The 13142-nt window shown below is 52.4% G+C and overlaps 1 protein-coding gene across 6 annotated transcripts in view; it reads left to right on the top strand.

The window, feature by feature from the left end:
• The window catches only part of Frmd4b (FERM domain containing 4B), a 179659-nt gene that overhangs the window by 162768 nt on the left and 3749 nt on the right, over window positions 1–13142 (top strand). For all 6 annotated transcript variants that reach the window (XM_078033627.1, XM_078033625.1, XM_078033624.1 and 3 more), the window contains 5 exons: window positions 2381–2437; window positions 3302–3449; window positions 5657–5776; window positions 6502–7307; window positions 11328–11457. In XM_078033627.1, coding sequence (XP_077889753.1) covers window positions 2381–2437; window positions 3302–3449; window positions 5657–5776; window positions 6502–7307; window positions 11328–11457 — 1261 coding nt within the window. The remainder of the gene's footprint in view (window positions 1–2380; window positions 2438–3301; window positions 3450–5656; window positions 5777–6501; window positions 7308–11327; window positions 11458–13142) is intronic.

Below are 13142 nucleotides of genomic sequence, written 5' to 3'. Positions count from 1 at the left end.
GGCATGATCGGTTCATTATAAGACACCGTCATCGTCCCCTTTAACTGGGCTAAGGTCATTGCCAGAAATACTTTGGCAGCAGGGTCTCGAGAGCGGGGGCTTCACCCACCCCAGAGTTTCTGAGAGGTTTTCGGTGCCGCAGACCCCATCTCCTGGGGGACCCTTCCCTCCCTGTGCGTGGCTGGAGAAGAGGGCTCGGCGACTGCCCTTGGTGGAGGCTGTTTAATGAGGGGGACCAACGGGGACGGTGTAAATGGAGTGCAGAAAGGACAGAGGCAGGGGCGTGACCGCTGTGGGGTCCCCTCTCTGTCAGCAGGCACACGGAACCCACTTGGGAGATACTTTCAAGGTACTAATAGCCGTGGAATTTCAATTACGATCCGCTTCACTGTCCAGCTTCTCAGCATCACGCATCTGTGACTTTTCCATTCATAAAAAAAAAAAGCCGACCAAGAAATCCCACGCAGGTAGACTTCAAGTCTAACTGGCCTTGCGTGTATGTGCCGCGGTTTTTAGTCTTGGTAACTGAAAGATGATTGTATCTCTTTGATTCCGAGAATTCTTTTTTCCCTCCACGTTTGGATGTCTGAGACTGAGATGGCTCGGGATCTGGCCGGTGTGCTCCCATCATGATTGGCAGGATTTTCTTTTTCTCGGAGACACAACAGGTTGAGCCAACTGTGGTGACTGGGTGGAGAACGTGCTGGGGTTTAGGGCCTGTGACTGACGCAGCAGAGACACCATGGCGTTTGGAGAGCACACGTGCAGGCGTCCACGCAAGTGTCGGCCGACCACAGCTGGGAATTCCGGGCGGCTTGGCTGGGAATGTGCAGGCGCGTCGGCCATGGCAGTTGGCACAGGCTGGCCCACAGACATGGGTGCTTGAGAGGCACTTAGCTGCCGTGCCACTTGTCACCGGCCATTCATCCTCAGACCACAGGGTGCAAGCGGTCTCCCCCATCAGGACTGGTGTTGAGGGCAGATGGTGCCAATGGTGAAGCTTCCGTGAGACAGAAACTTTTGTTAAATGTGCCCACCAGCTGACGGTCCTGGCACCGCACCCTCAAGTTCCACGGCTGGCCAATGAAGAGGCTCTGCCTTAGAGATCCGCTTCCGTGGCCGGATGAAGCCATCCCTCCATGATGGCTTTGAAGCTGTGTTGAGGTGTAGCTTCTGCCTTGAACCATTTTTGCCAAAGCATTCGAGACTGACGGCAGTAGGATTCGCAGGAGTACATGAACACGTGTGCGCTGTCTTCTCTTCACCCAACACAGTCTTTAACATTCGAGCCAGACACGGTGGCACACGCCTGTCCTCCCAGTGACTCGGGAGGCCGAGGCAGGAGGATTGCAAGTTGGAGGTCGGCCTCAGCAACTTAGCGAGACCGTGTCTCGAAGTAGAAATGGCTGGGGATGTGGCTTAGTGGTAAAGTGCCCCTGGGTTAAATCCCCAGTACCAAAAAAAAAAACCCCAAAAATATCAGATGCTAATGTTACCAGTGATGCTCGGAGCATTTGGGTTGTCATTTCTAACCAGCTCGCAGCAGCAGGTGACAAAAACGGGGCATCGTGGATACTTTTTGAGGATTTGCTACGTGCCAGGAGCTGGGCTTAGCTCTTTATGTCAGCATGTCACTCAGGGTGCCACTTGGGCACTGTGACATGGACAGTGTCCTCGTCCCCATTTTAGGCTTGAGCCGGATGATGCCCAGAGGGACTAAGAGAGAGCTCCCCACACCACGTGAGCAAAAGGCCCCTTTCTCTGTGGAGGGCCCCAGACCGAGTTCCCCTGGCAGAGCGCCCTGAAGTGAGGTGCACGCGGCTCACCGACGCGCTCCTATGACAAGAAGGCTCAGCTCTTCTTTCTGGTTGTCACGCACTAACGTAGGGATGGAGAGGAAACACTGAAAACGGGGAAAACCCCCACCCCCTGGGCCTCTGTCCCCAATTTAGAATACGGCCCGCGGCTCCCCCCAGCCCCAGGGGGAAGACCCTTGGGGAGGACCCTGGCCTCTGTGCCGAGCGCGGGCAGGCTCTCCTCCCGCCACCGCTCCCTGCCAGTGTCACAACTGCTCCCAAAGCAAGCTCTTGGGTGGCGTGACGGGCACTGGAAAGTGCAAACCCTGGGCCACTTCATCGTGGGAACGTGAGCATCCCTGGGTTTGGGTACCCTTGGGGTCCTGGGACCAATCTCCCGCCAGTCCATTGTGACCTCTGTGGTGCAGGGACCAAGTCATACAGCCGTTCAGTGTCCCTAATGCGCTTTGACCCGTCCTATTGATCCCAATGAAAATCAATCGCACGCCGTTTGGAAACTGCTATGCAGAACTTCCCCCTGCTGTGATGCCCGGGATCCTAAAGACCGGTGTCTCTGTTCACAGATGACATCATCCCCTCGGAGAGCAGCTCCTTGTCGGACACCGCCACCTATGACGATCGTAAGTGGCACCTGTTTTTAAAATATGGCCTATCCTAAAATATCAAGGTGACTTTTTTTTTTTTTAATTTAAGAAAGCCTGCTTGGTTTTCATTTGGGGAAAATCATAACACACTAACTCGTTTAAGCGAAAGGGTCGGGAAAGGAGGCACAGGGTTACTGATCTACTTGGGTTGATTCTGCATTTAACACAGAACCACCCAGATCCCAGGCCCTCAGGGAAACAGGAAACCACCACAGGAAGGCGTTGGTCCTTGATAAGGATTTGAGGGCCCTGGGGAATGTTTTTTAACTTCTCATTTTAGTGCAGACCGGCAAAGAACTGTCATGCACAGTTCCTTACCAGGTTTCCCCACTGCGGACATTTAATTTCTTTTTTTCTGGAACCAGGATTGAAGCCAGGGGTGCTTGGCCCCTGAGCCAGGTCCCCAGCCCTTTCTATGTTTTATTTGGAGACAGGGTCTCCTGCTGAACTGTTCTCAGCAGCCCCAGAGAAGGTGACGATGCCCTGTGGCAGCGTGAGCTCCTGCCACAGAGGCCTAAGGGCTTTGAAGCCGAACACCGTGAGCAGGCAGATCCTCCCTGGCCTTTGGCACCTGGGGACTGTCTTCAGTAGACTTTTTAGAAGATATAATATGATGACAATAGGCAAAAGTTGCTGCAGGCCTAAGGGGAGCGCTCAGTAATTCCTTTTTTCTGGCGTATAAGATTTTGGGGGAAAAAATCACCTTCTGCAGGGGGGTCCTGTATGCCTAGAAACCCCATCTTGGCAGAGCGCCTAATGAATCGGGCCTTGGGTTCTTGGGTGCTCATTCACCGGTCTGTCTCCCTCCGGGTCATTGGTTCTTTCATGCATTTATCTTAGCCAATGATGCCTTCACGCTCTCTGGGCAGCGACCAAGTTCAGTACCTCACTCTCCAAGGATCCTTCCCCCCAAGTCTCTGGGCATTGAGCGAGTCCACTTCAGAAAGTCGTCCTTCGGCGAGCAGTCTGTGGACAGCAGGCAGTCCAGGTGAGAGGCCCTTGCCCCTGGGCTCCAGAACGGGGCCCCCTTTGCTGGTTTTTACTGATCCTTCCGAAAGACGTTCTCTCTCTCTCGTAAAACCGAGGCACAGAAACTAAACCAGAGATTCCCTGCTGGTAACAAGTGCAAGTGTTTTTTTAAGAGATCTTTTCAAAAAGCCTTTAACTATTCACTTAAAGTCTGTCTGATTTACATTAAGTTATGGGGACACTGGTCATCATCTGGATCGGGGTTCCGTGTTGTTGACTTTTGTGTTACTGTGGCAAAATGCCTCCATTCAGCAACTTACAAAGAGGAAAGGTTTGTTTGGGTCCACAGTTTCAGAGTTTTAGTCCATGGTCTGTTGGCTCTGCACCTGGGGTGATAGAACATCAGGTGGCAGCATGTGGCAGAACAAGTCCGCTGCCCCCACAGGGACCAGAAAGCCAAGAGAAAGAGGGGTGAGGAGAGTCCAGTATCCCTCCAAGGGCACACACACGCCCAGGCCCCACGTCCTGTCATCCCCAGGCTTCCCAGGGGGACCCACTGGGACCAGCGCAAGCCTTCCAGACCCAAGGTAGAGCAGGGACTGTGTCCAGTTCCACGACCCATGCTCAGAGAGAGTGGCCATTCAGGACTGCTCTGCCAAGCCCAGTGACCAGACCAGCTTGTGGCCCTGCAAGGAAACCGGGCACTTAAACTCAGCGTTCAGTCTGTGAGGCAGAGTGTAGCTTTGTTCCCAAAGGGCTCCGTAAATGTTACAGGACAATGAGGCCAGGATTGTAAAAAGTGACCCGTCAGTGTGCTTCCCAGAATCTGGTTCCCTGGATCATGCCATTTCTTTTTCTTTTCTTTTTTTTTTTTTCTAATTAAGACCAGGGCTGGGGGGTGGGGGGCGGGTGGCTCAGTGGCAGAGGACTTGCCTAGCATGGGTGAGGCCCTGGGTTCGATCCTCAGCACCACATAAGAAAATACATACAATAAAGGCGTCCTGTACATTTACAATTACTTAAAAGAAAAAAAAATTAAAAGAAAAAAAGACCAGGGTTGGGGGCATCGCTCGGTGGTAGGGCCACCCCTAGGTTCCATCTCCCATGGCAGGAGGAAGGGAAAGAGAGAGAGGGAGGGAGGGAGGAAAGAAGAAAGAGAGGAGGGAAACGTAGTAAGATGTCGTTTTTGTTGTTGAAAACCGCAGACGCTTCTTTGTGTACATTGTTACTGCCGTATTTCCTGCTGTGCTCGGGTGTCCGATCATGGGCATCTCAAATTCTCTTTTTTTATTCGTACGCTTGAACTTTCCTATAATGAATGTAACCTCCCTTCATAATAAGAAAGATTTCACTCAGAAAGTGTTTTGGGGTGAGGGGACCCCAGGTGCTGGAGGAGATCAAACCCAGAGCCTCCCTCGACCCCTGAGCTACCCTCCACCCCTTTGAGAGCTTGTTGGTTGGTTTCCCACCTTAGGACGTGAACGCAGGGTCCTGTACAGACCAGGCCAGTGCTCTGCCACCGGGCTGTCGCCCCGGCTGACCTTGAACGTGCCATCCTCCTGCCTCAGCCTCCTGGGTTGCTCTGGCATGTGCCACTGTGCCCAGCTTGAAAGCGATTTTTACTTTCAGGAAATTAACCTCAGAATGTGTCCTTGCAGTGCTGGAAAGCGGACATAGTAATTCAAGGTTGTGGCCGTCTCCTCCAAGGGCCAGGGTACAACAGCCTATGGGCCATCCGTCATCCTGCAGCCCAGGAGCTAAGCCTGGGTTTTATATTTCTAAGTAACTGGGGGAAGAGAATCACGCGTGCATGTTGGTGAGATGAGGAAATTACAGGAGATTGATCTCTCCGTGTCCGAGAATAAAATGTTGGTTGGAATAAAGTTTTATTCGAACACACACGTGGTTCTTTTGGTACCGGGGATAGAGTAAGTAGTTGCTTGGGGACCATCTGGGCTTCAGAGTCAGAAGCCGTCACTGGGAGCTGGCCTGGCCCGTTCTCTGGTGGCCCTTGGTCTGTTTACCGCGGCAGGTGGTCCCAGGGATGCTCGGCCACGGAGCCACAACCCTGCCCTTTGACTTTGGGACAGGGTCTTGCAAAGTTGGCCAGGCTGGCTGGAACTTGCCACCTGACCCAGAGAGTCAGGCTGTGTGTGCTCCCCCCCCCCCCCCCCGCAGCTCACCAGGGGCTCATTGTTTCTTCAATTCTCTTTTCAATCATCGCAGAGAAATGCTGTCCACCCAGAGCAGCCCCTACAAGACCCTGGAGAGGCGGCCCCCGGGAGGACGCAGCATGCCCACCACGCCCGTGCTCACCCGCAATGCCTACAGCAGCACCCACCTGGAGTAAGTGCCTTGCTCCCTGGCTCTGCCGGTGACGGCCGCCTGGCTGTGCTTTGGGTTTTCTGATCACTCGGAGGACTTTCTGCCGACGGGCCTCGACCGTTCCTCCACGTTTTCTGCTGGTGTGCGGTCTCTGCTGTGTCCGCTGAGAACGTGCACATCTTTTATTTCCCCAGCAGACAAGGCCCTTCATTTTTCAAGGGGGAGGAGATGGATCACAATAGGGGCCGCGTGTTGAAGTGTCTGCCGGGTGCCTACGGAGTGTCTTACGTGGGCGATGTGATCAGCTACTCCACGACCAGCCTATGGTGCAGTGGTGTTGGGTGCGGCTTTCATCTCGTTTTACAGACAGAAGCAGGACGGGGGCGGGCCAAGTGTCATGCCCAAGCTCACGCGGCTTGGAGGCAGCAGCTCCGATGTCTCTGCCTTCCGGGACCCTGCTGCCCGGCATGGGTGTCCCCGGCTGGTCTCACCCACCCCCGATGTCCTGTTGGAAGGGAGCCCTCCCCAGACTCCTCAAGGGTCTTTTCTGGTTTGGAAGCTTGTTCCCTCCCCTTGAGGAGCGACAGGCTGGCACCAGTGACCCACCGCAGCTCTTTGACCCTTTGACTGTGGACGCGCACCGGGGTGCGGCCCCGTGGACTAGGCACCCAGGGAGACTCTGTAGTGCGGTCAGCCAGGGCCTCAGAGCCCCTTTTCTCTGACCCATTTGCCTGCTTCTCTTCCAGACCGGAATCTTCCTCTCAGCACTGCCGCCTTCGAAGCGGGAGCCTCGAGTCCCGATCCCACCTGCTGTCCGAGACGGACGACGACAAGCCGTTCCTCTCCCTCTCCAAATCCCAAAGAAGCAGCAGCACCGAGGTGCTGGACGACGGGTCCTCGCACACCAGCCAGTCCAGCACCGAGTACTACTGCGTGACGCCCACCGCGGGCCCCTACTACACCACCCAGACCCTGGACACGCGCACGCGGGGCCGGAGAAGGTCCAAGAAGCAGCACGTGTGCACCTCGAGCTCGGGAAGCATGCCCAACCTGGCCCAAAAGGACACCTCGCGGACCGGCCTCTACGGCCGGAGCCAGGAGCTGCCCTCGGGCTACTACGTGGCCGGGTCCGCGCCCTACGCCGAGTGCGACCTCTACTACGCGGGCTGTGTCTACGAGAACGACACGGAGGGACACTACAGCGTCAACCCTTCCTACCGCTCCTCGGCGCACTACGGCTACGACCGCCAGAGGGACTACTGCAGGTCCTTCCACGAGGACGAGGTGGACCGCGCGCCCCACAACCCCTACGCCACCCTGCGGCTGCCCAGGAAGGCGGCCGTGAAGTCCGAGCACATCACCAAGAACATCCACAAGGCCCTGGTCGCCGAGCACCTGCGCGGCTGGTACCAGCGGGCCTCGGGGCAGAAGGATCCGGGGCACAGCCCGCAGACCAGCTTCGACTCGGACAGGGGCTCCCAGCGATGCCTGGGCTTCCCCGGGCTGCAGGTGCCCTGCTCCCCGAGCAGCCGAGCGTCGTCCTACACCTCAGGTAAGAGCCCGCGGGAGCTCGGGCCACCTGGGTCAAGGCCGCCAGGCTCCCCAACCCTGACCCACTCCTTTCCAGGAAACCCACCACCCCGGGGGTCACACCCCTTGGAATGTCCCCTCCTGAGCCTGAAGTGACCTGCAGGCTCAGCAGACACCTACTGAACACCTTGCACCTGCCTCCCTCCTGGGTCTTTCGTTGATACCCGTATCTCTAAATGTGTTGGGTCATTGACGTTGGGCATTTTAAAAGGAACAGAGGGAACCTTTCAGGCGAGCAGAGAACACTAGGAGTTCAGATCCGTCCCCGTTCACCACTAAGACTGGGTCAGGACTATCTCAGGGCTCGCTCTGCTAGAGGAGAGAGGGTCCCTTCAGACCCCAGAGCTGTGGGACCTAGCTGCTTCTTATGCTAATGTTGCTGAAGGACCCACTGCACAGACCTCCTGGGTGCAGGGCTCCCACAGCAATGAGCAGGCACCTGCCGTGTGCCCAGGGCTCCTGGCCTTGGGGTGCTCGGAGCCTGCTCAGCAGAATGTGGGAAAATCAAGCATGTTTTAAACTTAAGGGATGAGTGCATTCTCAAAGTCCACGGAAAACTGAGGTCGTGAGTTCTGCCTTTTCCCCTAAGTTGACACCTACCTGCATGCGTCACGGTGTGGGGATTCCCGAGCCGATGACTAGTCAGTCTGAACTGCACCTTTAAAAGTTTCCCAGGTGTGTTGACAAGAGGTGTTGCCATGGAGATGTCTGCAGGACTTTGGACTTCCGCTCAGGCTGTCCCGTCCTGACTGCACCTAACACATCAAAGGGCTCCTCTCCTGTCTCTGGGTATTGATGACTCGGCCTGAGAAAACCGTTCGGGGTGTTACATGGGTTCCCAGACCAAACCTAGGCAGAGTCCCACAGGCCGAAAGCCAGCAAGGAAGGAGAGATACTTGGGACGGGCACGGGGTCACCGGGCTGCCCGGGGAGACGCAGGTGTACCTCCGGGTCCCACGAAGTTCCCTGGGCACTTCGCATACTCTCACCTCCGTGGGTGCAGCAGAGGTGGGCTTGGTATTGGTCTGATTTTGCAGGGTCGGCAGCTCCGTCTGGAGAGTTTCAATGACCTGCCCAAGACTCAAAGCTGGTGCGTGGCAGACCAGGGTTCTCCCAGCCTGACAGCGTAAGCACCAACCTCAGAGCCTCCACTGAGAGTTTGGAATCCTTCTTGGAAACTCAAAGCGAGAGTCTTCCGTCTGTCGGTCAAAACCACGTGGCCCCAAGGGCCACAGAGGAGGTCCCAGAGGTGTCTATCTCGGGTGCTTCATGGGTGTGAAATAAGAGGGTAGGTCAGTTGCAGGAACCAAAGCAGAAGCAAGCAGGATGTGCTGGACTTCTGAGTCTTGGGCGACCACAGGCACTGTGCCCAGGGCGTACGTCCCAGGGAGAGAGCAGGACTGGTTTCATGGGGCCCCATCGCCCAGTGACATGGCTTCCAAATTGCATCCTGTCATATTCCAGCTCCTCCTTCTGAGAAGCTAACCCTCCTCCTTCTGAGTGCCAGGCCCCCACTTTTTAAGACAAAGAAAGTACCTTGATGTTGCTGGCATCCAGCGTCACCTCAGGCTAAGGAACAGTCAGGTCCCAACAGGTCAACTGGCAGAGAAGGCTGTGCCCCAAAGGCCTCCCACAGATTCAGACTCGTCCTCCTGCTTACACCAGAAGCCTGTGTTGAACCAGCGCAGGCTGCCAACGAAGATTCTCTCCATATCTGAGAGGCTTCCATCCCTTACCTTTGGGTTGATTTTTAAAAAACATTTTAATTGAAAATCTGTTCCATGTTTTTTATGGGTGCACTGTAGTTGTATGAGATGGTGGGTCTCACGTGCCCACGGCGTATCCATGTGATTTGCTCGGTATCAGTCTCCTGCCCTCTCCTCGTCCCTCCACTGACCCACCTTTGGTTTTCATGTACTCTCCCCTTTCTTTTCCTTGCCTTGGTACAGTGTCCGCACACGGGAGAAAGCATCTGAGCCTCACTTTTCGAGTTCAGCTTATTTCACTTAACATGATGTTCTCAAGATCCATTTTTCCTGAAAAACGACACGGGGATTCCATTTTTCTTTATGGCTGAATACAACTCCGTTGGTTATCTGTACCACGTTTTCTTTATCCATTCATCCACTGACGGACACCTCGGCTGGTTCTGTGGTTTGGCTCTTATGAATGGTGCTGCTGTGAACGTGGGTGTGTGTGTGTGTGTATGGTGAGATGCCCTTAATTCTTCAGGGTAAATACTCAGGAGAGGTACAGCTGGGTCATCTGGTGGGTTCCACGACTAGCCTTTTGAGGAGCCTCCATACCGACATCCGTAGTGGTTGTACTGACTTATAATTCCACCAACAGTGTAAATGTGTTCCCTTTTCTCCACATCCTCTCCGGCACTTACTATGATCTGTACGATTGATGACCGCCATTCTGACTGGTGTGAGATGAAATCTCAGTGTGGTTTTGATTTGCATGTCTCTAATTATAATGACATGGAGCTTTTTAAAATATATTTGTTGGCCGTCAGTATTTCTTCTTTCGGGAATCATCTGTTTAGCTCATTTGTCCATTTGCCTGAGAAAACCTACCTGTTGTTCACAGACGTGTATTGAAATCATCTAATATTAATTTAACTTTTTATTTCCTTCTCTTGTTTAATTGCTTTGGCTACAGTTTCTAGTGCTGTATCAAGTAGGAGTGGTGAGAGTGGACATCTTTGTCTTGCGCTCGATTTTAAAGAAAACGGTTTCCGTCTTTCTCCATTCACTATGATGTTGGCTTTGGGTTTGTTGTGTATAGTCTTTATGATGTTGAGGTAGGTTCCTTCTATCCCCAGTTTCTTCCATGTTTTTATCATGAATGAATGGGTGCTAAGCTTTGTCAAGGGCTTTCTCGCTTCTATTGAGATAACTGTGGTTTTTGTCCTTGATCCTACTTAGGTGGAGAGTTACATTTATCAATGTGTGAATGCTACCATACTCGCACCCCGACATCCCTGAGATAAAACCAACTTGGTCGTGATGTGCCATCCTCTTAATACGTGGTTGAATATGACTTGCTAGTATTTTATTAAAGATGTTTGCCTCTAAGTTCATCAGGGATATTGGCCTGTAGTTTTCCTCGATATGTCCCTTATCTGGTTTTGGTATGAATTCATACGTTTTCTACTCTTTCCTGTTTCATGCAGTGATTTGAAGAACATTAGATCTTCTTTAAAGGTCAGGGAGAATCCAGCTGCGAATCCTCCTGGCTGTGGACTTTCCTTTCTTGACAGGCCTTTTGTTATTGATTGTATCTCATTGCTAGTTATTGCTCTGCTTAGGATTTTATTGACAGCTATCATTTGTGCATGTGTGTGAGTGTGCATGTGTTTGTGTGAGTCTGGGTGTATGTGTAGGGATGGCACCTGGGATAAGCAAGTACTATACCACTGAGCTCCGTTCCTAGCCCTTTTTATTTTTTTTTATTTTGAGATAGGGTCTGGCTTAGTTGCCTAAGCTGACTTTGAACTTGTGATCCTCCTGCCTCAGCCTCCTAAATTGCTGGGATTATAGGCATGCACTACTGTGCCCCCAAATAGTTACCATTTCTTGAGTGGCTTACTCTGTAGCCATCAGACAGCGCACTAAAGATGTTCATAATTATCTTATTTAATCATGGTGTTCTAGGTATACCGAATATATGTTATTAACCTCACTCCACAGATGAGAAAACTAAGGCTTAAAGAGGGTAGGCTATTTGCCCAGTGTCACTTGGTCATTTCATCCCCAAATTAGAATAGGAGCTCTCTGGATTCCAAGTTCTGGCTTGGCTGCAACTGTGGCTCAGTGGTAGAGCACGTGCTCAGCCCAGGCAACATCCTGGGGTCAGTCCCCAGCGTGGACAATGTCTACTCTCCACACAGCTGGTTATCACAAGCTTCTAAGTGACCCAAACAGTTTTCACTGTGAATGCTTCAACTAATTTTGTCTCTTTCCATTCTGATTTCCAGTGTCTTCTACAAACACTTCTGGGAACTGGAGGACCCAGTTAACCATAGGGCTCTCGGAATATGAGACTCCCGCCCATCCGTACACCAGCTGCTACGGCACGGTGTACCATCCTTTGCCCTCGCCCAGCAGGTAAGGGGAAGCTGTGCTTAAATGCCTCGTCCTGTTCAAAAGAAGCCAGGGATCCTACCCCACCTCGTGAATGTTAAACCACCTAACTCGGGGGTTGCTAAACTGCAGCCTGCCGGCCAAACCCAGTTTTGGCAAGATGGCATTTTTATTGGAAAGTATCCTTGCTCACTCATTTCTATGTTAGCGGTGGCCATTCTTGCATAGCAAGGACAGAGCGGAAAAGCCCGGAAAGACAGCATATGACCAGCAAAGCCAAGAAATGTGGCCCCTTCAAGGAAAACTATCCTGAGCACCAAATGGTTGATTCAGACGCTGCCCTGGTCTTAGAGTCTGTATGCAAAATGCTGAGGCTGAGGGGGTTTTGCAGTGGTGGCGGTGGTTTTTGGTTTTGTTTTGTTTTGTTAAGGCAGTCCTTGAAACTGTGTTAGTGACAACGTCCACTTGTCTCTTCTGTAACTCTGCCGGAATTGTAAGTCCACTCCAGAAGGCTGCTTATCCCAAGGTGCCCACAGATAGTCAGCTGGATGCCAGCCATTCACTCCTGTGAGTGTCTGACCCGATGTTCCACGAAGCCACGGGCCCTGTCCTCTCGGTCTTCCAAAGCAGTTCTTGGTAAATGTTAGAGGAAGCACCCAAGAACCATGGGTTTAAAGAACTGCACACTCTGACATCCCGTGGTTTTCCATTCTTACTGTGTGCGAGGGACGAATTCCATTGGGACAGGTCATTTCTCCTTCTTTGTCACAAATTATAACCCACACCCAGGTGCCAAGAAGTGCTGAGCCCATGGGGGGTTTTCAGAAACTTTGGTTTGTCTTCTTTAAGACTGCTTCAGGCAGAAGAGACTCGCAGGGACCGTTAACATCTGCAGGGCAATGTCCTGGGGAATTGCAGAGGTCACCTCTTATTAAGGCCCGTAGGGTGGCAAGCGAACGGCAGATATTCAACCCCCAAACCTTGTTTGTGTTCCTCCACGTTCAGGGAGAGTTTTTCTTGGCTTGAGATGTTGAGCCAATTGTCTCAGCTTAAACAAAGGGTGCGCTCAAAATAGACTGCTAATGAAAATATGCTTCAGAGGACGGTCTGGTGGCTCGGGCTTGTCTGAATACTACTCCATCAGGAGTTAGGAGCAAGAACCCCAATACCCGGCCCATGTTGGGGCTGGACCTTCCCAGGGCAGGTCTAAGCACCGTCGCGGTACAGTTGCAGATAGTCTCCTTGTTTCTCTGATTTCACCATCTTCTCTCTTGACCCAGTGTATAAAGACAGCCCCGCCGTCTTTCACATCTCTTTTACCGGACTCAGGAAGTGCTCAGCATTTTTAGAGAAAAGCCTGTTTTTCCCAAGTCTGCCTGTGTGTCTCAGGCAGCTGTGTGGAGGAGTCCCTGTTTTCAGAGTTCATAATGCACAGGAAGCTCGGAGCTATTTAAAGGCCCTATTGTATGTGTGTATGCATACATGAGCTCAGGGTGGGAGCTCGGCACATAATAAAGGGATTGATAATCGTCCATCCATCATTCCGCCACCCAGAGACAGCAGCTGTTTGGCATATTTTTCCCATTTTTCTGTACCAGTTCTAACAAGGTATTAAATGATTTTGTAGGTGCATTTTTCACATGTCCTAGGAAACTCCATATCCCATTTTTTAAACTTAACATCATAACGTAACTTTTTTTTTAATTCTT

Source organism: Ictidomys tridecemlineatus, chromosome 16 (assembly GCF_052094955.1).
Source record: "Ictidomys tridecemlineatus isolate mIctTri1 chromosome 16, mIctTri1.hap1, whole genome shotgun sequence".
In the NCBI taxonomy this organism is placed as follows: domain Eukaryota; kingdom Metazoa; phylum Chordata; class Mammalia; order Rodentia; family Sciuridae; genus Ictidomys; species Ictidomys tridecemlineatus.
This window is presented reverse-complemented; position numbering and strand designations above follow the sequence as displayed.